Source organism: Alternaria viburni (genome assembly GCF_023758015.1).
Source record: "Alternaria viburni strain BMP 2772 chromosome Unknown scaffold_15, whole genome shotgun sequence".
Taxonomy (NCBI): domain Eukaryota; kingdom Fungi; phylum Ascomycota; class Dothideomycetes; order Pleosporales; family Pleosporaceae; genus Alternaria; species Alternaria viburni.
This window is the reverse complement of record NW_026055784.1, coordinates 124,537-149,782: the sequence shown is the minus strand read 5'-3', so window position 1 is coordinate 149,782 and position 25,246 is coordinate 124,537. Positions and strand designations below refer to the sequence as shown.

General features: G+C 52.6%; 12 protein-coding genes across 12 annotated transcripts; 4 read left to right on the top strand and 8 right to left on the bottom strand.

The window, feature by feature from the left end:
- Positions 1 to 33: 33 nt before the first annotated feature.
- On the bottom strand, positions 34 to 574 carry J4E79_007067 (uncharacterized protein; the record flags this gene model as incomplete). The annotated part of the gene is made up of 2 exons (XM_049355935.1): positions 34 to 45; positions 92 to 574. The coding sequence occupies 2 exons, from the start codon at positions 572 to 574 to the stop codon at positions 34 to 36; spliced, it is 495 nt and encodes a 164-aa protein (XP_049209389.1).
- Positions 575 to 2,334: 1,760 nt separating this feature from the next.
- On the bottom strand, positions 2,335 to 3,002 carry MSRB5 (Peptide methionine sulfoxide reductase B5; the record flags this gene model as incomplete). The annotated part of the gene is made up of 2 exons (XM_049355934.1): positions 2,335 to 2,690; positions 2,744 to 3,002. The coding sequence occupies 2 exons, from the start codon at positions 3,000 to 3,002 to the stop codon at positions 2,335 to 2,337; spliced, it is 615 nt and encodes a 204-aa protein (XP_049209388.1).
- Positions 3,003 to 3,552: 550 nt separating this feature from the next.
- J4E79_007065 (uncharacterized protein) lies at positions 3,553 to 4,072 on the top strand (the record flags this gene model as incomplete). Its single annotated transcript, XM_049355933.1, has 2 exons — positions 3,553 to 3,903; positions 4,049 to 4,072. 2 exons carry the CDS (start codon positions 3,553 to 3,555, stop codon positions 4,070 to 4,072), a joined length of 375 nt encoding a protein of 124 aa, XP_049209387.1.
- Positions 4,073 to 4,506: 434 nt separating this feature from the next.
- J4E79_007064 (uncharacterized protein) lies at positions 4,507 to 7,924 on the bottom strand (the record flags this gene model as incomplete). Its single annotated transcript, XM_049355932.1, has 5 exons — positions 4,507 to 4,533; positions 4,692 to 5,198; positions 6,150 to 7,503; positions 7,553 to 7,674; positions 7,748 to 7,924. 5 exons carry the CDS (start codon positions 7,922 to 7,924, stop codon positions 4,507 to 4,509), a joined length of 2,187 nt encoding a protein of 728 aa, XP_049209386.1.
- An 850-nt stretch (positions 7,925 to 8,774) lies between these two features.
- J4E79_007063 (uncharacterized protein) lies at positions 8,775 to 9,769 on the bottom strand (the record flags this gene model as incomplete). The annotated part of the gene is made up of 2 exons (XM_049355931.1): positions 8,775 to 9,688; positions 9,742 to 9,769. 2 exons carry the CDS (start codon positions 9,767 to 9,769, stop codon positions 8,775 to 8,777), a joined length of 942 nt encoding a protein of 313 aa, XP_049209385.1.
- A 306-nt stretch (positions 9,770 to 10,075) lies between these two features.
- Positions 10,076 to 11,037, bottom strand: J4E79_007062 (uncharacterized protein; the record flags this gene model as incomplete). Its single annotated transcript, XM_049355930.1, has 2 exons — positions 10,076 to 10,890; positions 10,992 to 11,037. 2 exons carry the CDS (start codon positions 11,035 to 11,037, stop codon positions 10,076 to 10,078), a joined length of 861 nt encoding a protein of 286 aa, XP_049209384.1.
- Positions 11,038 to 11,376: 339 nt separating this feature from the next.
- J4E79_007061 (uncharacterized protein) lies at positions 11,377 to 12,345 on the bottom strand (the record flags this gene model as incomplete). The annotated part of the gene is made up of 2 exons (XM_049355929.1): positions 11,377 to 12,238; positions 12,287 to 12,345. 2 exons carry the CDS (start codon positions 12,343 to 12,345, stop codon positions 11,377 to 11,379), a joined length of 921 nt encoding a protein of 306 aa, XP_049209383.1.
- A 573-nt stretch (positions 12,346 to 12,918) lies between these two features.
- On the bottom strand, positions 12,919 to 14,183 carry J4E79_007060 (uncharacterized protein; the record flags this gene model as incomplete). Its single annotated transcript, XM_049355928.1, has 3 exons — positions 12,919 to 13,083; positions 13,137 to 14,076; positions 14,125 to 14,183. 3 exons carry the CDS (start codon positions 14,181 to 14,183, stop codon positions 12,919 to 12,921), a joined length of 1,164 nt encoding a protein of 387 aa, XP_049209382.1.
- Positions 14,184 to 14,445: 262 nt separating this feature from the next.
- On the bottom strand, positions 14,446 to 15,754 carry J4E79_007059 (uncharacterized protein; the record flags this gene model as incomplete). The annotated part of the gene is made up of 3 exons (XM_049355927.1): positions 14,446 to 14,658; positions 14,713 to 15,670; positions 15,720 to 15,754. The coding sequence occupies 3 exons, from the start codon at positions 15,752 to 15,754 to the stop codon at positions 14,446 to 14,448; spliced, it is 1,206 nt and encodes a 401-aa protein (XP_049209381.1).
- A 3,026-nt stretch (positions 15,755 to 18,780) lies between these two features.
- Positions 18,781 to 19,820, top strand: J4E79_007058 (uncharacterized protein; the record flags this gene model as incomplete). The annotated part of the gene is made up of 2 exons (XM_049355926.1): positions 18,781 to 18,833; positions 18,881 to 19,820. 2 exons carry the CDS (start codon positions 18,781 to 18,783, stop codon positions 19,818 to 19,820), a joined length of 993 nt encoding a protein of 330 aa, XP_049209380.1.
- Positions 19,821 to 20,592: 772 nt separating this feature from the next.
- Positions 20,593 to 22,416, top strand: J4E79_007057 (uncharacterized protein; the record flags this gene model as incomplete). Its single annotated transcript, XM_049355925.1, has 1 exon — positions 20,593 to 22,416. One exon carries the CDS (start codon positions 20,593 to 20,595, stop codon positions 22,414 to 22,416), a length of 1,824 nt encoding a protein of 607 aa, XP_049209379.1.
- A 1,378-nt stretch (positions 22,417 to 23,794) lies between these two features.
- Positions 23,795 to 25,121, top strand: J4E79_007056 (uncharacterized protein; the record flags this gene model as incomplete). Its single annotated transcript, XM_049355924.1, has 3 exons — positions 23,795 to 24,275; positions 24,329 to 24,431; positions 24,482 to 25,121. The coding sequence occupies 3 exons, from the start codon at positions 23,795 to 23,797 to the stop codon at positions 25,119 to 25,121; spliced, it is 1,224 nt and encodes a 407-aa protein (XP_049209378.1).
- Positions 25,122 to 25,246: the final 125 nt, after the last annotated feature.

Sequence of the window (25,246 nt, the reverse complement as noted above, 5' to 3'; positions counted from 1 at the left end):
AGAAGTAAAGTCGTATCGCACGACCCATAAGCTCTACCCCAAGGCCTACAACGAAAACCCGGCTGCTTGCGTATATTTCACGCCGAAACACCGCGTCCATGAACGTGAGGAAGGAAGCCTTGGTTAGCACGTAAACGTCCTCGTCTGTGAGGGCGCCCTTAGCTAGCGCTTCCACGGCACACAGTGCGCGTCTGCGCCATTTGAGGGGGGTGAGAATCTCAAGGTGGAAGTCGTGGTGGTGGTCTATGTGAGTTATCCATGTGGTATGCACCAACCAACGGAGGAACTTGACTTCAAGACTATCGTCTAAGGCTGAGGCCTTCAGCGTGGGAGGGAGGTGGTGAGACCAGTAAGGACATGATTGGGGTGCGCGGTTGATCCATTCGGTGAAGCATGAGTGGCCGATGATGTGGCCGCAGGGATGGAGTTGGATTGCGCGGCAGCCGTCAGGGTCGTGTGGGGAGTAGGGTGTTTTGCAGATGAAGCATTCGGCTTCGGGGTCTGGGTTTGTGAGTGGCGTGTAGGTGTATGTGTATTGGTCGTTGAAGACGTTGCTGAGGCGGTAGCGGGACATGATTGTGGGTTGCAAGGATGTCAGTGTTGATGGGTTGCGTATACAGTTGCACAGTAATAATTGGCCAAGGGAATCACGCTGGTGTTGTTGGGGTATGTGAGGGGGGGTGCATCTGTCAATTATCTGGGCGTGCACTGTGAATTACTGTGCTGAAAGCAGGTAAGCTAGTGAATTGCATGCATGCACCTTATACAAGGAAAAAACTAAACAGGTACGCTAAAGTCTACATTACAATAAAAACCTAAGTTTTAATAGGTTTTAAGGTAATGTAGCCTTGTTAGCCTTCTTTTTCTTAGATTTACTTCGTAGAGGTAGCTGTCTAGATTTTCCCTTAGATAGGGTGCATGATTAAGGTGAAACCTGCCGAAAGGTTTTCTGGCTTGAAAGCTACTAGGGTATATCGATCTATCGCTGGATGTGAATGCCAGTCATTATTCTATTAGTATACATATCCATGGGCCCCAATATATCCTGAACGAACACAATCCTCGCAGTCAGATCCGCAGCATTTCCCTAGATGTCTAATACAAAGTAACCTCCGTGACCCATGCCAGAAGCGGACCCAACGAAGTGCAATCCACGTCCCCTGACTCTAGTCCATATTCAGGATTCCACCCATGAACACGTCCAACCTGACCACCACGGCGAAGACCGCCAACATCTGGCCCAATCATTCTAGCAAAGCACATGTTGGCTGACTGCTCCATGGAAGCCGGACCCTTGTGGCTGCCTGACTGACCCTGGGACACTGGATCATACTCGATGCACAAACCCTTTATGAGGTCTCGGTTCTCGCTGCGATCATCCTGCACGACACGGTGATCGGTTATGAACGAGTCCGCTGACGAAGGTGATCCTGGAACATACTGCGCTAGATCGGTAGCGTTGGGTTTCCAGGTGAGCCGTTCTCCGTCCATAAGGAGCCAGATGAATCGTGGCTTGGGCTCATCCGCAGGGAAATATAGGGCTCGAAAGTGTTTCTCGCTTGGCCGGGTTTGGAAGTCCTTGAAAGTGTCACAGATGGTATTGTGCTGCAGCGCGTCTTCTTGCTGACATTTCTCGGAGCAGTATCCGATGTTGCTGCATCCCATACATGCGATGGTCGAATTTTTCATGCATAGGGCGCAACCATCGACTTCATCAGTCCTATCGTAGTTAGCGCTGTTAGATGTCATCGTAGGGTTGTATGTTGTCAGCTAGATGGGTAACGAGATCGATATATGTAGGAACAACCAACGTTTGCTATAAGCGTCGCGTGACGACCCGTGTGATGAGTCTATAGATGTATCGGCTTGCTCATCCAGCTAGGTCACCGCAAAAGAGCAAAAAAGAGCAAAAGGGCAAAACGAGAGGCATGATGAGTTCGAGAGTCCCCATCTCAGATCTGGGGCAAAAAAGAGCAAAAACATACAACAGCGGGGATTCGCTAGTGGTCACCCACCTAACTACTAATCCGCCGGTATCATGCTTGTATATGGCTGAGCGGACGGGAAGCCTAATTCTCATGATCCTATGGTCGTATGTATCAATTTGGCCTATCTGCGGTATCATATACCTACTTCACACTGCCCGGTGGCTCAAGTAGGTGAATCGCGTCGGTCACAAGATGACGAAAGCCATACCAACAACCACTGCACATCATGCGCGAGTTTGTCAAAGCCACTGATCAACGTCGTCTCTCATTTCGTCGTCACTAATACACTTAGTACTACACCCCCATATATACACCGCTCTTCTCCTCTACGCCGGAACTCCAACCCTTAGTTCTTATCATCAGGACTGAAGTTAATCGACACGCCGTTGACACAGTGTCGCTCATCCTTGGGGTTACCGAACCGCTCGCCCTTGAAGATATGTCCCAAGTGACCCCCGCAGTTATTGCAGACAATCTCCGTCCTCATCATGCCAAGACCGGGGTCAGGCTTCTGTCCGACAGCGCCAGGTACGGCATCCCAGAACGCGGGCCACCCGCAGCCAGAGTCGAACTTGTGATTTGCCTTGTAGAGAGGCGCTTCGCAACCGGTGCACTTGTAGACGCCGGCGTCGGGGTAGTGCTTGTCGAGTGAGCTGGAGCCGGGCATTTCGGTGCCTTTCTTTCGGAGGATGCGGAATTGCTCTGTCGTGGTGTTAGTGGCTATGTGCTAATGATTGGAACGGGTGTTGTTGTACCTGGCGATAGCTGGGCCTGCCACTCGCCCTCAGGCTTCTGGACCGGGTAGTTCGTGTTGTCCGCCATACTGCTAGAAGATCCGAAAAGGGCGCCCAAGAAGGGGATATTTGGCATCGAACGGTAAATGACTGCGCGCTGTGGCGTGTTGTAGATAGTGCGACCGAGCGTGCTAGCAGGACTCGATCGGATAAAAGCGCTTGTTGTGTTGGTGACCGTGTGGAAGGCGCGGAGGAATGTGGGGAAGGAAGGGAAGCGCATATGGATTCGTTCTACGGGAAGGTGGTGGTGCTTGTTCTGGTGGAGTATTTGTTCGTCGGCGGATTGGAGATGATGCGGAGGGGTGGCGGAGAGCTTCCGCCACCGAAGCTTTGACAAATCGAGTACATGGCGTCATCAATGTCGCGCGCCATCAACACCATCTTTCGTGCGACATCGTGATTAACGCGACTTCATACCTCCCTGGGTAGAGTCTCTTATCGTGTCTGATTTCGGATCTAATATCTTGTGAAGCCTGAGATCATGCTGGGTCGACTTGTTGCCGCAACTCGGGGTTCTCGGCGCGCCCATGACGGCCTATCATCGCATATGTGTCTTTCGCATTCGGGTGTTCGGCACTGGCAGGTGGCAGGATGCATCGATGATACGATGCTGACTGCAGATGTGGGCCAAGGCTGACTACAACTCGCTAACATGTATTGTGAACGTTGTGCTGCACGCCTGAGCATCGTCAGATTGCTGTATCCTGCGAACAGTCCACGTACCTCAAACCTTATACACGCTGGCATTGTGCGTGTTGGCCGCCCACGACATGGATTCTAAGGAAAGCGAGCAGGCGAAGGAGATTGCGGCATCGCCCCCAACATCATCGAGCACGAATCCGAGTCCAGACCCAGACCAACCAACATTCTACGACCCCAAGCCTTCACGTAAGCCACCGCCGCAACATGGCAAAACCGCAACTGGAGCACCCGTCAATCCGCAGACTGCTTCTGCGCTCGCACAATCGCGTCACAAAGGCAGTGGCGTCCCGGCATCAACCCTCGCCGCCCTCATGGCAGAGCCCGAGCCTGAGCCGGAGAACAAAGAGAAGAGATCGCTGCGCGAGCGGTGGAAAGAATGGAAGGAGAGAAAATCGTATGACAAGAAGGACGAAGAATCGGTATGGCAGGTGCGCGGAAGCTCCACGCAATGGAATGTTTTTGGTTCACCTGTGAGCGAGGGGAAAATAGAGAAGGGTGGGCGTTGGAGATAGGCGTATCGAGTAGGATCAATTTTGGTAAGTTGTCTTAAATGAGCGAGGGAAGGCAGATGCTAATGAGAGGATGTAGGTGGGGTAGGAGCCAGATTATTAGAGCATGAACCATGATGGCCGACGGTACATCATCGCGCCTTCCACAACATCATCGAATTTAGCTACACGATTTCCCCTCTGCGATATCATCATCGCTCTTTCCTTTCCTCAAATTACAACGTCACAACCCCACATCCCACCAAGTCCCTTTACTTGAACTGCCCCTCAACATCCCCCATAGTCCCCATCGCCATCTCAACCGCCCTCTTCGTCGCCCCATCCAAATCCTCCCTCTCCAACCCCAACGCGCCATTGTCCAAACCCCCATTACTCTCATAATCAGCCCCCTCACTCCTCCAAACCCCCGCATAAAGCGCCTTCGCAAACCCCAACATCTTCCCCTCTCCCAACTCCCTCATCCCATCCCCAAACCTCTTCTCCACATCCTCGTGTCTGATCGTCCAATCTGCATCACGCGTCCCGAGCACCCGGTGTAAACTATCCAGGATATCGCGTTGGGAAACCAGGAAAGAGGAGATGTAAACGCCCTCGTTCCTCCACTTCTCCAGTGCCACACCATCGGTGGCATCTTGACGATGCACGGGAAGAGACAACAGCCCCGCCACAGCCCTCCCACAAGCCTCCCACGTACTCACATTAACCTTCTTCATCCCATCCCCGTACATCGTCACGCTCCTATCGCGGATCCGGAAGCCAAACCACGGTTCTCCCATTGCGAGACTGAATTCGTACCAGAAGCCGCATACGAGCGCTGTGTAATCAGGTCCTGGCGTGTTCTTCACATCTTGGATGTAGCGCTCGAAGTTGGCGGGTAAGTCAGCCTTGCCGCTGAGTGCGCGGTCGCCGATGCCGTAGCCGAAGTAGTTAGGCATGATCCATTTGATTTTCGCGGCGGCGGCGCAGGACACGATGCGGGGGTGGAGAGTCGGTGGGGCGCGGGCGGAGAGGGTTATGATGAGGAAGTCGTGGTTGGAGAGGGCGGAGGTGAGGGCTGCGTCGTCGTCGTAGTCGACCTTCACGACGGTGAGGTTGGGGTTGGTGGGGACCGTGGCGGTGCTGGTATGTCGGGTTAGGGCGGTGACTTGGTGTTTGCCCGTGGCGAGGAGTTGGGCGAGGATGTGGGAGCCGACTTGTCCGGTGCCCTGAGGGTGTTAGTGGGGTGGATGGAGGATGGGATGTGTAGGGGCCTACGCCGATGAGGGCGACTTTGCGGATGCGCGTTAGTTGCTGGGTTGGGGAAGACATTGCAGATCGAGTACGATGCTTTCAAATTTATAGTGATGCGAGAGAGCGATATCTCTTTGACTGAGTTGGCAGAAGGAGTTGACAGGCGCTTTGTGGTTTACAATCGCTGTGTTCCGTACATCTTTATACCTCATCCCGTCCACGTCAACAACCCAGCTACACATAAATCCAGTTACAGATTCGGAACAACGCTAACCTCACGTCGTATACCAGACTCACATCAAGCCACAAAAGCCTCACACGCTCCACGTCTTGTCAGCCAGTATCAGCTAAATCCGCTTAACGCCGAGACTGTGCAAACAGCTACACTGAAGCGGCATCAGAATCACGTTCATTATATCCCGAGCTTTATCTAGCAAAATTCTCGTCGAGAAAGAAAGCGCCGATGTCTTTATAATCTGCCAATTTGACACTGGCGATCCGAGGAGTGCGAATGTAGTCCCACACCTTCAATACAGCGAATGGAACAATAGCATTATTGGACCAATAGAAACCAAATTGGAGGGTAAGCCACAACACGGTGTTCAACAACCTTGCTTGCGATCACAACACATAGTGGTTGCGATGATGTAAGACGCAACAATACGCATCGGACAATCGGTGGCAACCACCCACCGACCTTACACACATCCTCCCGACTGCTCTACAAACCTCATACAAGTCCACACCTATTGACCCGCGTCCGACGTGATGAATACCGACTATGCCCCCCGTCGCATGACAACGCTGGTTATACGGCATAACCTTCTCCCGCAGCACACTGCTTTGCTTGACCATATACCGATCAACATACGCCCCCAGTGCAACTCCAACTCAATCATCTCAACCCAGACCTAATAACTACCCACCACATTCTCAATCTCAATACTAGGCTGAATATACGGCATAACCTTCGTCCTAACCATAGTCCTCTGCTCAAACGCATACGCAAAGCCAATCAGACTCTCTTCACTCCACAGCGCACCCGCAAAAGAGATTCCAAAGGGAATATTCGGTGCCGTAGCATTCAAATCACCGCGTGAGTTCGTGACAACCGTTGTGTTAGACGGCAGCGCACCGAGCGGAACAGTAACAATAGGTCCGCCAATGATAGCGGAGATACCGGACGCAGAGCGCGAAGGAACAACGACGGCGTCAAGGTTATATGTAGACAGTGCGCCGAGGAGACCGCCTTCACCGCCGAGGTACAGGTCTTCTTGGTAGGCTTCCCAGAATTCTATGTCGGTGTTTGAGAAGTTTTGGGATTGCGCGATGGAGCTGTCAAAGTCTGCTGTGTCTCTGTCGGGGTAGTCCTCCTGGGGGAAGTTTTGGGTGAAGTTACGGACGTCTTCTAGGCTGTGGACGTCGTTGGGGTTGTATGTGAGTTGCTCGAGGTAGTGCGCTAGATTGGGGACGAAGTCGCCGTCGAGAACGATGCCTTCTGCGTTGGACTCGAGGTACTGTTCCCAGGCGGTGTAGTTGGTGTTGTCGACGATGACTGCGCCGGCGGAGCGGAGGACGTCGAGAGCAGCTGTGAAGGCAGCATAGATGGGCGCGGATTGGGAACTCGGCGTGCCGATAGCGTTGCGCGGTATCCCGATTCGCTTTCCTTCCAACGCATCCAGAGTGCATGCAGCAACGTAGTCGGGCTTGGTGGCATTAGTTGCGTTGCTCGCCCAGGGAATCGCAGACGTGTAGTTATCGTAACTGTCAGGTCCAGAGATGGCTTGGAGAATGTACGCTGCATCTTTGACTGTGCGGGCCATTGGCCCAACGGTGTCTTGGTGCTCAGAGATCGGGATGACAAGTGCTCTGCTTGTAAGTCCGACAGTGGGCTTGATGCCGACAACATTGTTAAGCTGGCTGGGAGAGATAATGGATCCATCCGTCTCTGAGCCGAGTGTTCCAAAGGCAAGACCGAGACTGGCAGCGACACCGCTACCGCTACTGCTGCCACTTGGGTCTTGACCAGGGTAATACGCGCCATACGTTTGACCACCTCGAGCAGTCCATCCGTTCGAAGAGTTCGATGAACGATAGTTAGCCCATTGCGACAGATTCGCCTTGCCGAGGATGATAGCACCAGCTTCTCTCAGTTTCGCAGCGACCGTCGCATCACGTGGGACTTTGGCACCCATCAGTGACCAAGATCCAGCAGTATTGTTCATTTCGTCAGCGGTAGCGATGTTGTCCTTGATAAGAATCGGGAGTCCATGGAGAGGGCTGCATTCAGTTAGCGAAAGATCATACAGTTTCTTACAGCAAAACTTACCCACGAAGCTTTCCACAAGCTCGCTCCTCGTCCAACTCTTTCGCGATCGTCCAGGCATCTGGATTGATCTCCAATACTGCATGTAGAGTTTTGTTAACCTCGATGATGCGTCCCACATAAGCCTACATTATGTCAGCGATGCTGTCCAAGGTAGATCCATGCCTACACATGTTGGCAAGAAAACCGGGAACCTACCTGGACCAAGTCCAAGCTCGTAAAGTCTCCAGCCTCAAGTCCAGCAGCCAAATCATCTGCGGTAGCATCCAGCAATAAAGGCAATTGAGGTGTGGTGACGTTGTACTGTGCGTATACGGTCGTCGTCAGCGGCGCAAAAGCCACAAAGACCTTTGTTAGAAACCACGCTGAAACCATGATGACGGTTGCGAATGCTACCGTTCGGTAGGAGAGTGACGAGTGGATGCGGTATCGAGCAAGAGCTGCTTCATTACTGTGTACGATATCATGTGTCTTATAGTCATGCTTCCCGTGGTGACCCGAGAAGGACTGCCGCCGTGCACCCATGTCTGACCGGGATTATGCTGCGCGCGCGTCTTCCCCGCGGTGCAAATGCAAATTCGATCCTGGAAGTGTATCGATCTGCATGATAAGAAATACAGATATGCGGTGTTACCCTCCAATCTGTGCCCGTTGTTGCGAGATAATGGTTGGCATGCAGGTACTGTTCATCTGATTGACTCGCCACACCCTGGTACCTGATCAGCACAATACACCGGTGTCACCCGAACAAAATATTTGAGCAGCCCGTAAGCCCGGATTTCTCACTCAGCCGTTTCTCAATATCATAAACATTTCGAGCGCTCATTGTGTAGGCTGGGAAAATGTCGATGCGATTGCGGCAGGTAGGAATGCAGATCTTGTACGAGAAAGGAAGGTGCTAAGGGAAAGAATCGTGAGATCGAGCTTGACAAGTGCCCGCGGATGTCTAACGGGCTGCTGGCGACGGATAGTTATCGATACGGCTAATGCATATTTTCCATGATGTAAACATGGAGTTCTGTTTGGAGTTTTGGGGTAACCATTGCTATCGACCTGCCGTAATCGGCGCCTCTGGCTGCGTCTTACCTCCAGAACCTTGGTCAGCCGTCGGGCGCATGCATAGATTCTTGATCGGGGTAGGTGGTTTCGCGTCACTAATATCGGAGTATATCGTAGTCAAATGTCATGCGCCTTTGTCAATGGCGCGCTTAGTAGCATTTGGCGTTCAGTCGAAGTAGCCAGGGAAGAGCCACTGGAGCTTCTTCTCGGCCTCTGATCCGCGTCCCTCCTTCTTCGTCATGGCGCCTGCGAATCTCATCTGTCCGTCGAGGTGCTTAGCAAGCACTTGCTCCGTGTGCTCCTCCTTGCTGAGCTCGTTCAGCACTGCGCCAACGAACCGCCTGGCGTTCTCGGCGTTTGCCTTCATATGTGCCATAACCATCTCCACGTTGACGTCCTCAGAGCCGTCACCCCTCCAGCAATCGTAGTCTGTTGCCATGCAGATCATCTGGTATCCGATCTCAGCCTCGCGCGCGAGCTTCGCTTCAGGCAGAGCAGACATGTTGATTACGCTGCCGCCCCACGAACGGTATAGGTTCGACTCGGCGCGTGTGCTGAATTGCGGTCCCTCCATGCAGATGATGACTCCCTTCTCGTGAAGTGTGATGCCGTCTCCTTCCAGCGCGTGTCCGCACTGCCTGACGATCTTGGACAACTGCTTATCGAAGGGGTCGCCAAAGCCGACGTGTCCAACCATGCCTCCCTCAAAGAAGGTGAATGGCCGGATGCCCTTTGTACGGTCGATGATCTGGTCGGGGATGACAAAGTCGCGCGGTCGCACTTCTTCTTGGAGAGATCCGACGGCGGAGAAGGCAATGATGGTGCGCACACCGATGTGTCGTAGCGCGGCTATGTTGGCCTGGTTCTTGACCTCATGAGGCGCGAGTTCGTGGTGAAGGCCGTGTCGGGAGATGAAGGCGACGGGGATAGGCTTGCCGGTCGAGGGCGACGGGTGTTGTAGGATGGAGACGGGTGATGATGGTTTGCCCCATGGTGTGTCGACGTCGAGTGTAGCGGCGAGGGTGAAGCCTGGTAGGGAAGAGATACCAGTGCCGCCTATGACGGCAATGTGAACGGGCGCTGTATACAGGGTAAGCATTTGGCCCGACGAGCACGGGACGGAAAGTGCGTACCATCGTAAGTGCTAGGAACGCCAGCCATCTTGCGATATGGAATCGAGACGCGTCTAAATGGAGTACGAGGTTGGAATTGAGGTTTGAAGAAGTTGGGAAAGTGTTTGACGCGTAGAAACATGCGCCGAGGGGTGTCGCGATAACATTTTCTGCCATGGCGGGGTGCTCCTTCCCCCGGGCCCTGATGGCGTATGCTTCGGCCAATCGGAGCTGACAGGAGTTACACGCTAGCGGCCTTCTTTGGGCAGCTTTCCCTCACATGCTGCCCATTACTCTCACGTCCTCAGCATTTGATTGCAGGTTCAGACTGGTGTTCTCTATTCGTAGCAAGGCTTCACCCATGAATCCCCATCCACTCCTCCCTCATCGCCTCCGCCAAATCCCAAACCTGCCCCTCATCCACCACAAACTTAACCTTATACATCTTCATCTTCTCCACCTGCGTGTCATCAAACAGCATCGCCATCGCCCCCTTGCAATGCTCATCTCTCTCCTCCTTAGTCTTCGCCTCCGTCACGAAACGAATCACTATCTTAGCGCCAGGCTTCAGTTCGAAGATGCCATCGAGAGCCTCCCGCATGCGCTCCGGTGACTTGGGTATACCGAACATGTAAGCGCGGAACGAACCGCGGTCATGCGAGACAGCATTCAGGCCGATTTCGACGCTGGAGACTAGTGATTTTGGGAGAATGCCTAGTTTCATCTCGTCGGTGGTGAGGAAACGCTTCATTACTCCTGGGTCGTCGCCGAAGAGAAAGGTGCTTGTTCGATAGTAGTTCTCCACGAGCTCGCGGTAGAAGGGCTGGCCAACGTAATCGGTGTTCCAGTAGTGCGCTGGAAAGTGCTGTGCTTTCCATCTGTTGAAGTCGTAGGAGTAGAGCCTCGTTACCGGATCCAGGGTCGTCCGGAAGTGCTCGCGCTCGATGAGCTCGCGGTCTCGTGTGCTGAGGTGGAAGTAGATCATATCGCGAATCTCACGTGGTAATTTGGTCATGATGTTGTTGGTAAGCTGTTGGCATTCCGTCCGAGCGACTTGTTCGACTGCGTCTCTTGTTGTTGGTGTGGTGTTGGCGAGATCTTTCTCTAGGTTTGCAAGCTCTTCTTGCAGCTTTGCGACACGCGCTTTACGTATGTTTTCTTCGGAGAGTGCTCTATCATTGATGTTAGTAGGGCAGTCCTTGGTTTGAGATGCATTCGCTTGAGATTGCTGACTTGCCTTAGAGCACGCTTCCGAAGGTGCACGCATGTACAAGCACCCACACCACCAATCTCATTTGTCCTTGGAATCTCGTACATCACGATGCACATAATCTGTTGTTCGCTTCAGATTGAAATGAATCACGATGAGTTTAACTTCGCATCCCAAGGAGTTGTACTATTGTCTATCAGGGTGCTGCTGATCGCTTATTCAGGTACTCACGCCCTGCGTATGCGGTCTGGACCCTGCATGACTTGCGATCGACAGCATACTCCGCTTACGCCAGCCATCAGCTCCTCGAAAGCTCTACCCATATATTCGAGGGCAAAACACACCCGTCAGGACGGGAAGGAAAGAAGCAAGGAGCAGACAGCCTCATCGCCTAGCATTGCCAGCAGCTTTTGCCAGCTTCAATATAAGGAACTGTTTAAACTGGCTCATTTGCCAATCCTCTTCGACAAACCGCTCTTGATCTCCTCCATCGTGACGTCTCCATGATCAATAGTCACCCCCCACCCAGAATAATCAAAACACAACATGGCCTTCGTACCAGCAGCAGCTAGCCTACGCAGCGTCGGCAGGATGACTGGAATGACGGTGTCGCATTCCCAGTATTCAGCATCGTGCGCATTCGACAACCGGTCACGGTTTACGAGGAGGTGTAAATCGACCTTAGTGCCAGCCTTGAAACCGAATAGTGCTTCGAGCTCTGCGAGCAGCGCTCGACGCGGTTTGAGCGAATAGTTCCTGGACAGGCTGGCCAACGGTGCCGTTACCCCGTCGAAGTCGTACTTGTCGCATTGTATGCACAAGGAAACGTTGAGGATGTAGTTGGCTGGTATGACACCAAGTTTTCCTCTATCCAAGCTCCGGAAGGCGCCCAGCCTTGCAAATTGGTCTCGTAGGTCGAACGTGGATGTGCGATAGTACTTTTCGAGCAGCTCTACGGAGAACTCTGGAATGACGTATGCGGTTTTGAAGAGATGACTGTGGGGTTCAACGAAGTAATACAGTGTTTCGCTTCCCTTACCGCAGGGCTTGTTATCGCAATCGCGATGGTCGCAATGCTCTAGGACGACCGGGGAGTTGGGCAGGAGGTACGCGTAGATGTAATCGCGTATTTCGCGCGGACAGACTTCGAAGATCTTGTCGCAGAGGCTACGGCAAGTGACCTGAGCGTACTTGTTCAGTTCGTTGATGGTGTTATCTTTTTGTGCTTGCAGCTGGGCTTTACGAGCTTCGTGTTGCGCACTCTCCTTGATCCACCATTGTTTGAGCTTGACCTCTGTGCGGAGTTGCCTAATGTATGTCAGTAGCTATATGTCGCGATGTTCGTGCGGGACTTACTTGTAGCACTTGTCCCGGAGCTGCTTCTCCTGTTCTTCTGGCCGTAATGGGGCTGTCATTTTGGTACGAGTAAGGTGGATTGTAATGTTTACTATTTGGCAAGCTGAAGTAGTGGTTGAAGCGGGGTGTAGAACCGTGTAGTGAGACCAGGCGACCGATGCCGAGGATGCACCCCAATTTGTAGGCGAGGAAAGGAGTGGGAGAACCAGTCGTGCGTTTGCCTCGCGACTGAGAATGGAACTGCGGCGTAATCGTGGGTAATGTTACTTTCACTTGGTCTTCGAAGAGCGCAGGCTTACTTTGAGTGAAGTGTTTTCTGATCTGTCTAGATACCGGAGTTGAAGCAGGGTAAATGATAAAAGTTTTAGAGGAGATGAGAATGCCAAAAGACTGTCTCGTCACGGCCTGGCCGCTAAGTTCGCAGAGAGCAACTATGCAACCTTGTCTTCGCTATAGGAAATGATTGAATCGAAAAGAATGTGACCGCTCGCATAAATGAAAGGGATTACCGCTGGGATCTCTAGAAGAGTCAAAGCAGAGATGTTGGTATGCGCTTTTGGGTATCGACATCATCGATGTCGCTCATCTGTAAGGTCGTCATTCCATCTCCAGGGTGGACAATCATTGAATACTCAGGATGGAGCATTAGCCCAAGATATCCCACCCCAGGCGTCGGGGGCGTTCATTGCCCAGGCGTCGGCGGCGTTGCTTCCAAAGACACCGCCATCATCAGAATCCTCGAAGGGTTCAGCATCAAGCTCAGTTTGTGTGATGCGCTTCTGTTCGACATCGACATACTGTCAATATTAGCTCATCGAAAACCAACTCGCAGTAAACACCTCAAACATACCTCCCAGAACTCTTTAGTGACACCCTCGAGTGAAGTCTGACCCCACTCCGAAGTGAATGTGGCCTCTGATCTAGCTCGACTGGCTGTGAGCACTATACAGACCCGGGAACCCGCATCTTTCAGCCGTTGGAGAACGGGTAGGATGACAGGAACCACGTTGTGCGACATCCACTCTTGTTGCTCAAGCGGAGTATGTTTTGCGCCATGACATGATGAGAGCCTGATGGTAAGCGCTGTGCCATGTTTGAAACCGAAAAGCGATTCCAGCTTAACAAGGAGGTGTTGTTGTGTGTCTTTGGGCCCTACGTCCTTATTCTTGCGAGCCTCTGAAGGTGCTTGGAAAGCATTGTGGTTGCCGGGAACATTGATGTTCGGGCGATCGACAAGCTCGAACTTGTAATTGTCGCAGTGGATACTGACATCCACCTTGGAGACAAACTCGACTGGCGGAAAGCCAAAACCCCATTGGTCTGTCGCTCGAAATGGGCCGACGGCTGCGAGATCTCCCTGGAACGCAAAGCTAGAGGTGCGATAGAAGTTTTCACCCAGTTCGCGGACCATCGCTGGGCCGACGTATTCGGGCTTCCACCAGTGATCTACCTCACCATACGCAGGATCGAGACCGAGGTCATGACCCCACGCCCAGTAACCGTAGTCGAGATGCTCAAAGTTTCCGTGTTGGTCACAATCGATGCTGACATCCTTGAAACTAGTGATATAGCTGTAGATGGTGTCTCGAATTTCGCGAGGGAATGTCTTGTGGACTTGGTTGCAGAACTCTAGGCAGTCGTTCTTTGCAAAGGCCAGGAACGCGTCGGCCGTCTCGGTTTTGTCGTCATCAGAGGTCTCTTGCAGCTTCTTGCAGCGGCGTCGCAATTTCTTGACCTTGGTCTGCGCAGCCGCTAGCTGAAGCTCGGTCTTGCGTTCTTGCTTCAGCGCCCTGCAAATTAAGATCAGTAGTGGCCAAGAAGCAGGGAACACGACTTACTCGTTGCACTTCACGCGTAGGTGCTCACTCATGTTTGGCTTTGTTGCTGGGGCTGCCATCTTGGTAGATGAATCAGAATGTGGGTTGGTGAAGGGTAGAAGGAGAGTCGGCCCAAGAGACCGATTAAATAGTAGACCTACGATCAAGAGACAGTCAGTAGCCGGAGGGTGAGGATGAGGCCACTAGCAAGTGAGTCCGTCTCCAAGTGATTGAAGGTAAAAGATGAAGACGTGAGGCCCTTGATCTCAAGTAAAGGTAGCTCGTAATCTTCCCTTGGCGACTATGGAGACCTGCCACCCATTGGATAGCGGAGCCCACAAATCATCGGGCACCCATGGCCCGCCATATAATCGTATCCTCCTGACACTCGCCCAACTCTTTCTCGATTTCATGAAGCTCATCTCTATCAAGAGGCAGGTATTCATCGCGCTCGTCATCAGTACCGTCTTCTTCCGATTCCTCATCCTCTTCTTCGTCTTCGTCGTCTGCTTCGTGCAGTGTATTGTCGTAGTACTGTTCAAGCTCTTTCCGAAGCTGCGTTTTCAAAGTCAGCTTGCATAGTGATGCCACGGTAAGATCATCACTTACTTGTCTGAACTTGTCCGACCACTCATCGAGTGACATAGCTGTATCCCCAGGTATCATCAGGTTGACATCATGCCCTGGTATGATGTCTTCGAATGCATATCCTTGCCATCCTCGCGATAATCGACAGTCATTTGTGACCATGTGCACAACGAATTCGATCGTCCAACCAGGAAGGTCCGGAAGCAGTTGCCTGACATTGTGTAGTAAGATCAGGAGCCGGTCGTCATTATAGCGCACAACGCCCTGGATGTCGCGTAGGTAAATTCGTAATCGTGCCGGCTGGATCCGTAGTGTAAGATCCGCCAGAGCACTGGTCAGAAGTCGCTCGGTTTCCGGCTCGAACTCGTCGTTGCAGTCGATTGTAATCTCCAGCTGGCGGACTATCTCAAGAGCTTTGCAACTGGTACCGGCAGCAACACTGTTGAGGAAGGCTTTGAGGAGATGCACGTCTGTGCCGAAGTCGAATGTACTTCTTGTGTACCAATGCTCCGCCAACTCTTGCCGTGTGGCCTCGCCAAAATGGTCATATCCGCCGCTGGCCAACAGACCGATGCTGTTGCTGACAAGCTTGAATGCGTCTGAGACACCGAGATCCTTCGATGCTACCACAGGCACGGTATGTTTGCCGTTGTGCCAGGCTGGGGGGCCCACAACTTGCTCATAGATCATGTCGCGAATTTCGCGTGGCAGTTTCAGCTGCATAGCTTCGCATACCGGACGACATTTGCTTTGCTCCACTGCTATCAGCTCCTGCAGAAGTGGCTCTCCCTCGCGATCTTCGAGACGTTGATACAGATTACTTTCAAGCCGATCCTCGAGCAGCATACATTCATCCTCGAGTAACATCTTCTCGGCCTGAATATCGTTGATTCTGTCTCGTATACGCTGGTCATCTGCCAACAGGTGTTGTGTACGGTTCTGCTTCGCTCGAAGGTAATGGCATAGGCGTTGCTCCAGACTGCAAATGCGTCAATACATTTCCAACACTTGGGAGATCTTCCACTTACGTCTCGCCATCAGAGAGCTTCTTGGTGTTCGGCATATCTGCGTCTTGCGCGAGAGTATGGCTCTCGGAGTGGTGGTGGTGGAGGAAGCTGTGGAGGTGCCGCTCAGTCGACGCGGTCTGTCTTGTCGCACGGAGCGATGAGTCGCGTTGGGATCCGCCGGATGAAACCCCACGTCACGCGAAGTCACATGGCAATTGAAAATAGCAACCTTGGAGAACCAGCGACGTCCTGGGGCGTCAACCAGGTGGCCCGGGACAGCTGCGGGGGATGACGCGCCGAGAAGCGCGTGATCACGCGTGAGGTTTGCCCAGACCTGGTTAGCTTCCACGCTACCTAGCTAGGGACCTCGGGAGCCTCCGCATCACATCGGTCTCCAAGCTGTCATGAAGTGAAACCACAGTCGCCAGCCTAAACGACACACGAGTTTGATAGATTCGATGTGGATCAAAACAAACGAAAGCAGAACAATAGGTACCCATGCAGCCTGTCGTGAATATACCTGCGCCTTCGGCGCAGGTGGTACATAACCCCGCTCTGCGCCCCTGACCTTCCGCCTCCCGGCTCTCTCATCGCGACCGGTACTTTTGGTAATCTCGACGCTCTATCCTACTTTCGCCTCGAACAGCGCGCCTGCAATTCATCTTGGCTGCTTCGCCACTGCTGTAAGGATCTCACAACACGAAATGGAAATGTCCGGACGCTCCGCCACAAACGCCATAGACACCAATCACGAGTTTGCATGTCAGGAACTCTGCGACAACGTAATTACGACACTACCAAGGGAACTTAGAGACATGATCTACGAGTATGTCTTGTCTTCAGTAGTACGCGACGTTGCTGCATTGCCGACAAGCGAGCCAACTTGCTCCAAATCGGGCCCTCGCTACTGGCAAGCCGAGAAAGTTGGCGACGCGACCTCGAAAGAGATACTCGAAGTCTGGTATCGCTTGGTTCGTTTTCACATTGGACAGGATCTGGGTTATCTCGAACGCTTCCTTTCGTCTCAACCCGCACCGTTGGACACAACCCGCCAGCTGCTTGTCACAAAGATCAGCATCGCCTTCGACCTCAGAGACGTGGGGACTCACATGCAGCCATCGGGAGGAGGTGTGGTGAGGGACTCCGCATCCCGCACACGCATGCTAGAACGACTGGAGCACCTGTTCTTGTTGAAGGAGGGCGCTTCCATCCACGTCTATGTCATTGTACCCCATAACTACACCACACTCGCAAGGACACCAGATCGATATGCATATCACGAAAGAAAGGTATTGCGTGAGGTTACCGCCACTATAGCTGACCTACTGTCACGTTTGGCGGCTGCTGGATACGGCCTTTCCACTGGTATCATGCTATCATCAAAATGGCCGAACAACGGCTCACTCTATGACTCGGTTTCGGAAAGGTCGACCGATGACACGCGAAGTTGCTTTTCCACTGGGTATGGCTCAAATCTGGTGTGGCTGTAAGTGTCCGGTTGAACATAGCAGTAGGCTCTCGGCTGACGATGAATAGGAGACGCACACCACCTACTACTTCACGCTGCCAATGTCATGATCCAAACGGGATGGCATTTACGCCCCGCGCATGCGTGTTACAGTGCCAAGACGCTATCTAGAATCCCGCGCTGCTGCCTAGCCCCGCACGATGTCAAGTCGTCCTTGCGTCAATCCCTCCTCATCCTAAACAGATCATTATCACAAGAATACAAAAACGTCATGCGTAAAGAAACAACTGCCAAAGAAGTGTTGAAGCTGTATCGAAAGGCTGTTGCGTAAGTCGAGATAACCCTCGTCCATCCGGGCTCACGTTAACGCAAATTACCAGCGCCCGTCAGCGTATCAGAACGCAATATGTCTCTGGGAAACATAGGACTGCCGAGCGAGCTATACGAGAATTAAAAATCTTCGATACCTATGGAAGAGCGTCATGCAGGTACATGTGCCAAAAGATCCTCGTTTCTCTGCCCCCAGAGTTGTGTGACATGATCATTGAACGCGTCATAGGCCACAGTCGCACGGGCGTGGCAGCGGGTGGGACTTGCGAGCCCATTTATGCTTATGACCAGTATCATCCACCCGCACATTACTGGAAGGTCGAGTATGTCGGCAAGGCCATGCTAGCGAGAATGATGGCCGTCTGGTACCGCGCAAATACCTTCAATGTACGGTGGCACCTCGTGAATTTGAGGCGCTTTCTTGACGAGAATGCCCCTTCTATGCACACCTCGCGTTTCAAGCTCATTACGAAGATCTGTATCGTCGTATCTCCAGATTTTCTAGCGTTCGACCCGAAGAAAGACCGTCCTGGTAATATACTCTTTCGAATGTATTCTCCTCGAAGCTGGGAAGAACAAATCCGAGATCTCGAGCTACTGTTTCAGTTGCGAACCGGTGCGTCGATACTCATTCTTCTTGACTATATGGATACCTCGGCGATGCCCGATAATGGTCAAGATGCTCTCCTCTTGGAGGGTACTGCCCCCATGATTGAGTGTCTGTGTCGGTTGAGAAAGGCCGGCTATGTGGTCGGTGCCAGCATTGCTGGTTTTGGAGATCACCGCGGCTTGGTAGACGAATTTCAGTATTGTCTAGAAGAGACGGATGCGTTGGAGCAGGAAACAAACTGCATGCCTGTGAACGTCACAGGCATGGCTTGGCGGTGAGTGCCCAACCCTTATCTAGCCTTCGGCTTCCAGCTGACATGCAATGGAGGTCAACAAAGTCAAAGGATTCCAGGTTGTAATGCGCGCCGTTGTTGTTATGCTTGGCTAAACCGTATCTCTCGTCACGCGTCATCCACGTGGTGACAGGGCCGTGACTGCCCCGGCGTCCGTTTGCGCTATCTAGTGCGCAATCAACAACGACCACCAAACTTCGTCGCGCTTCATCGCAACCGCAGCTATTACTTTGTCGCGTTAAGCCACCGCCGCGAACCTCTTCCCTTCGCTCACTGAACCTATCACGACTTTGTGTGCATCACCACGAACATCCACTTATCCTTCCCTTTCATCAGATCGACGAGCAAGGCTTACACCAGCACCTCCTTACAAAACGCCGTTATGACCACCATCGGTGTCGTGAACTCCAGTAATTGGTGTATTGAAGCGAAAAGGTAGGCTTGATCCTGCTCAATACGTGCACGAGACTGACAATTGCCAGGACCCTCAACTCGATTCGTACGCTTAGCGAAACCTACGATGACAAGGCGGCCAAACTTGACCGGATGAAGAGAGCGAACCCCAAAGCAAGGCTCATTCGAGAGAAGCAAGCGCTGAGAAGAGCGAGAGGAGATCTACGCCTGGCACGGACGAGCTTCACCGATCAGATAGAGGCTCAGGCCAAGGCTCTCTGTCGCCCTTTTTGCGAAGCTGTCCATCAACGACTACCGCAGGAACTACGCGACATCGTTGCTCGGCATCTTTTGACCGAAAGCTCTGTCTCTTTCCTCTCCAGCAAGGACAACAGGATCTCTTTTGTCAACGGCCTCTCGACTCTACGACACGCTTTCGAGGAGCAATACACTGGTATCGGACTGCACATGGACATCATACGTGAGCTGATAAATCAAGACGCTCGTTTCGATTTTCGCGCTCGATACGAGCTACTGGGCAAGGTCTTCGAGCACTACGCAGTCGACGAGCGCGGTGCCCTCGATCTTACTTCCAAAATAGGACGGTTGAGTTTGGTGGTGACAGAGCACCATTTGGAAAACCGGGAGGTTGTTCTCACTCGCCTCGAGGAACTGTGCAGACTCAGCAAAGGCGCCAAAATTATCCTTATCATCGAGACCGGTCACGGTACAAAGGCTCAAACCCTCCGGAAAGTGCGACGCGTTCTGCGCATTCTCTTCAAGCTGCTCAGACGCCTTCACAAGCTTGGTATCCACATTTATGTCGTCGTTAATCCGGCTTATTCCGCTTCACATGTCAAGAACGATAGCGGCGACACCTTCGCGGTCATGCACGAAGGACCTTGGAGGTACGTCATCACGCCAGGTAATGCTACATTCACGGTTGAAGGCTTTGAGAGACGTCTTAGATATCTCTTTGGAACATACGGAGAGCACTGGGATTCACGATTCCCGCCTCGCGATGGGTGAGTTGGGAAGTTTCAGGCCATCATGATGGGTTGTATGCGGTCGTCACAGAGATCTGTGAAGTCAATAAAAGCTTTTATTGCGTCTATGTATCCGTATACGATAGCGTGGAGCAAGTCGATCTCTTCTGTGTTGTGACCCGTAATCACATAAACACAAAGTATTTCAAATGCTGCCGTTTGTTGCTGGATCTCTCACAACAGCTCGATACGGCACATGCCTTGCGCCTCAATGACAACTAAATGCGTTGTCAACTACACAATCGTCGTCGTCACTGGTTTCGTCTCTTTGCCGAGCTCGTCGACTAAACTAGCCGATGTACTATGCACTGTTCATGTATTGAGAGACCATATGAGAACTACATCAAAGACTTACACACCATTCCATCGATTGACAGGATATCCGTTAATTGGAAGTGAATGACACACCGTTTGCTATGGCGTCATTAAGTCCTCGTTCTGCTGATTGATAATTTGCTCACTCGCAAGACTTCTTCACCTCGACTGCCAAGGCTCTTCACGCACAGACTGCCACCAGATGATCTGCCATCCAAGTCAAGCTTTACGCAGGTACCATCCTGGATGTCATTGAGACATTGGCGGGTCTATTTGCAAACACGGATAGCAAATACAATGACGAGTGACAAAGACGAGCGGCTTGATGTGATGCAGCCAGCGACTGGGGCCAGCGCCAACAACATGGATGAAGTTTGTGCGTTTCGAACTGCCAGCTGTTATCATATCTGGAAACGACGCTGACGGTTTGCACATCAGACATGTCGATCGCGCCCACCATCGCGGGAGGTGACCGCGTTAGTGAGCGCGCGCCTGCCGAAGACACTGCGCTAAATCGCGACGACGAAGATGAGACGAAGGCCTCACTGGCAGCATCGAACGTACCTTTGAACCAAGAGGAACTACACATTCTCCTGACATATTCAACACTGCTGGCGTTGACGCGACATCCCTCGCAGCCGGTGGTTGACCTAGACATTCCGGCCCAAGTTCGACAGCTCGACGCCTTCCTGGCTGGAGATGTCACCGAAGACGGCGTCGCGACACACTGGTCCGCCAAAAGTAATGGTTCCGAGCGGCTTCGGCAATACGAGAACCTGTGCGACCAGCTCGTCCCGAATTTGACAGCGGCGATCAAGAAGCAGTCGCATGCGAACCTAAACACCGAGCGCAAGAACCGCGTGCATGGCGACATAAATCCAGAACACCAATCGCTCTCGCAGCTCTTCTTGAGTAAGGACTTGGTGACCTTGTACGGTGCGTTGGTGGAGAAGGCCAGGAAGAAGGGTCTCGACCCCGATGTCGACCCTTGGACGAACCCGACGAAGTTCAGTAAGATGAAAGCCTTGTTCGAATCGATATACGTGCTCCAGTACGACTTCGATAACTGGCAGCACAAGCGACCTAAACCGGTCTTCAATCAGACGGCTCGTCTAGATGCGGAGGAGTTCATACGCGTGATGAACAAGCGCGATTGTATTCGGGTACACCATCGTGTCACCACTCCGCTAGGAAGGGTCTTCGCACAGCTGGACGTCATTCCGGAAATCGCCATCAAGTACACTGAGCAGGAGCTGACCGGGATGTGGCGCGACAAAACCCGTCCCAAGTATCTCATTCCGGACCCCGCTATCGCCACCATCCCGAACAAGCGGAGAGACACGTCTTGGGTGACTTCAGATGATGGAGAAACCTGGACGCGCGGCGAGACAAGCTGGGCACCTACCTTCAAGTTCATGGTCTTTGACACAGCCACAAACGCGTACATCCACGAACACCTCGTCGACCTCGACCATCTTGATCAAATTGACCTTAACGACGATGCATGGGTCTTGAAGTACCGCAAGAAGCTCTCGCAGTGGCGCAATCGTGACACTGGTGAGACAACCAAAATGCGCGATCCCTGGACCGATGATGAGCGTGCCATCGTTTACGAGTGGGTGAACACTTGGGTCAAGAAGAACGGCGTGGACAAGCTCCTGCCTCGGGTTATGGAGAGTGGGAGAGAGGATCTCCAGGCTACTCTTGTGGCAAAGACAGGGTTTCTGCGTTCAGTTGACTCGGTCAGTGGTTGGGCAAGACAGCAGATCACCAATAAACCCAACGAGCCCTTGGGCATGCTATCCATCGAGGGCCAGAAGCTGGCTGCGCGTATTGAAGCTGGTGAAACCATCCCGGACGACGAGCGCTATCCTGATCAGGCTATCGACGTTGCCGACTTCTTGGCAAAGGCGAAGCCGCAGAAACCGTCCGAACACAACAAATCCGGCAAGAAGCGTAAGCTTGATTCCGACGACGAGACTTCCGTTGACTCTGGCTCGGACGAAGATGGCGAGGACGACGATTTGTTGCCCTCTTCCCCGCGCAAGTCTGACAAACGTCCCAGGCTTAGTGCCAAAGGCAGGATACAACCTGGACGAGACGCGCATCTTACCAAGGCCGAGATGGATGCTCGTAATGAAGCATATACTGCCAAGGAAGTCGATGAGACGGTTGACGACGATGAGGACCTCGGCCGCGAAGTTGACATGATCTTTGAGTTTGGCGATGATGAGGAGGAAGAAGTAGTTGAAGAGGATGACTAGAACTTGTTCTTTTGTTAGAGGCGGAATGGGATGAGAAGGAGTCAGCAAGATTTCGGCCCAGGTAGAGATGGAAGATTTCGCCATTGTCATCAGCGTTTTGCCTAGAAGACGAAGGTTATACGCCCAATGACATAGCGTAGAGGCGAATTAATGTCAACAGGTGGAAGGGAATTGGACTTCTTGTATACCTATGTAGTCCATTTGTTCTATCTGTTCTTTAAGCGCTGTCGCAAGCTACCATGGCATCTCAGCGAAAACATGTAAATATGCAGGTTGATGCAGTCCCCCACGACGCGTGACGATTGTTCTCTGGTGTTGAAGTTTGCAACAGCTCCGACACGCCATCCTGGCGCGAGGGACCTCGGAAGTTGCTGAGTCATCTAGCGCAACCAGTCTAGCCTGTTCTCGACCGGAGCGGCTTCCTCGCTACTCCTTTTCACCCGCATGCCCATCATCTACACACATTATGCGTCGACCACAATCAGCCGATCGCGGGCCAGCTAATACAGATGGCACGAAACAGCGATTGTTCGGTATCAGATCATCAACCCGCTCGATGGATTGGACTGATAGTCTCTGCTATCTACTTCCGTAGTCGCGCCGATATCTGCCGCAAGCCGCTCACGATCTCGGGACCGCCCGCCCAGCGGATTCTTCCAGTACGAGATCATCACGCAACTCAAGTCGTCAATAGTTCACGTTGTTATCTCTTGACTGGATAGTCTCCTCTTTGCGTCTGTTGGGCTGATGCAATACGGCTCCAGATGCACCGCAGACTGTTCTCTCCGAAGAATCCACCACTCTGAACAGCGTTCTGCATCATCTACTGCTGTTTACCCTTGATAGTGCTCTATTGCCCAGACTGATTCTTATCTCTCCCCATATTTTCGAGCCTTTCGCAATATACAGACTCTTGGAACCTGCCTGTTCTGTTGTCGCGAACAATGGCATTGATTCTACAAGGCCCGATTTTGCGGAGTGCATTCCGATGTGGGATCTATCCACAGAATACGAATCCGGATCCCGTGTTCATCGCTTCGCGCCCGGTAGTCACGCTCGAATTGGAAAGCGCTGGCCGGAAGAACAGGGTTGCTTCCCATCCCGTTTCCAAAATTACCCCTGGCGCGACCGTCTTGGCCGACCATGAGTCGGAAGATTCTCATCTACCGCTACCGGCATCGCCTCTTATACGAATTGCATTACGGGAGCTGTGCCCAAACAGGCAGTAGTCAAGAAAAGCGCGATGCTTGGATTAACGATTAGTCGTATCGTAACCTATGCTACGAAGATGGTGCAAGTCAAAAAGCGCACGTAGTCCAGCAGTAGAAGGCAAATCGACCTTGATTTCCACGCGCCGCACCCACGATCCACAGGCAAAATGCAGTTCTTCACCCGCATTACCGCGCTCGCTGCAGCTGCAGCCCCTTTCCTGGCCCAAGCTGCTCCCGTCGTGGCGCCCCCAGCAAATGAGATCATCCCCGGAAAATACATCGTTCAGCTGAAGCCTGATACCGACGTTGCATCCATCGCAGCCCATCACAACACTGTGCGCAGTATACATGCCCGCAATCTGGCTCGACGAGGCGACGATGGTCCCGTTGGTGCTCCAGTGGACCGCGAGTACGGGTTTGGCGACTTCAAAGCCTACGCTGGGTCGTTCGATGAGGCTACCGTTGAAGAGCTGAAGGCTCTCCCTGAGGTCCTCACCATTGAACCGGACTTCATCGTCAGGATCAACGCGGTGGTGACTCAAGCGAACGCACCGTGGGGTCTAGCCAGCATCTCTTCCCGCAAGCCAGGAGCCACTTCATACGTGTATGATGACACTGCGGGCAAAGGCACCTTCTCCTACGTTATGGGTAAGTCACGAAATTGATGACAATATTGACTTGATATTGACGTTATCTTTAAGACACTGGTGTTCGTATCACTCATAGCGACTTCGAGGGACGAGCAACTTGGGGCTACAATGCCGTGAGAGGCACCGCCGACGCCGACAACGAAGGCCACGGAACGTAAGTCGCACTCGCTAGAACATTCATTTTCACATCCTGACAAGTTCTAGGCATGTAGCTGGAACCGTGGGTGGCGCCAAGTACGGCGTTGCTAAGAAGACCAACATCATCGGCGTGAAGGTTTTGGACAGTGACACTGGCAGCGCATCAGATGTCTTCGCCGGATTTGACTGGACAGTCAACGACATCGTTTCCAAGGGCCGCCAAAACACCGCCGTCATCAACGTCTCGCTTGGCTCTTCCGCGTCAACAACATGGGATGCCGCCATCACTGCAGCATGGAAGAAAGGCGTTCTCGTCGTGACATCGGCAGGAAATGAGGATTCCCCTGCTATCAACAGCTCGCCAGCTCGCTCCCCTGAAGTCATCTGTGTTGGAAACATCGAAATCACCAACAAGAGGCACAGCGGCGGTGGAGGCTCCAACTACGGCGCTGCGGTCGACATCTTTGCTGCTGGAACGAACATTGTATCCGCATCCAATTTGGGCGACACAGAGACGAGGACGCTGACCGGTACTTCTATGGCATCTCCTCACGTAGCGGGCTTGGTCTCGTATCTGCGTGGTCTTGAAGGACCATCGACTGCTGCCGATGTTAAGGCGAGGGTGTATGCGCTAGCTACGCCCAATGTTGTGACGGATCCTATGGGTTCGGTGAACCTACTTGCGTTCAATGGTAACAGCAAGTAGTATCCATGTACGAACTGTTGTGATACATTTGCTGACTTCGCACGTCCATCTTTAGGCAGGGTGACTACCGCTGGAAGCCCGAGCAACGGTACAGATAGCACGAGCGAGGGTACTGGAATCCAGAG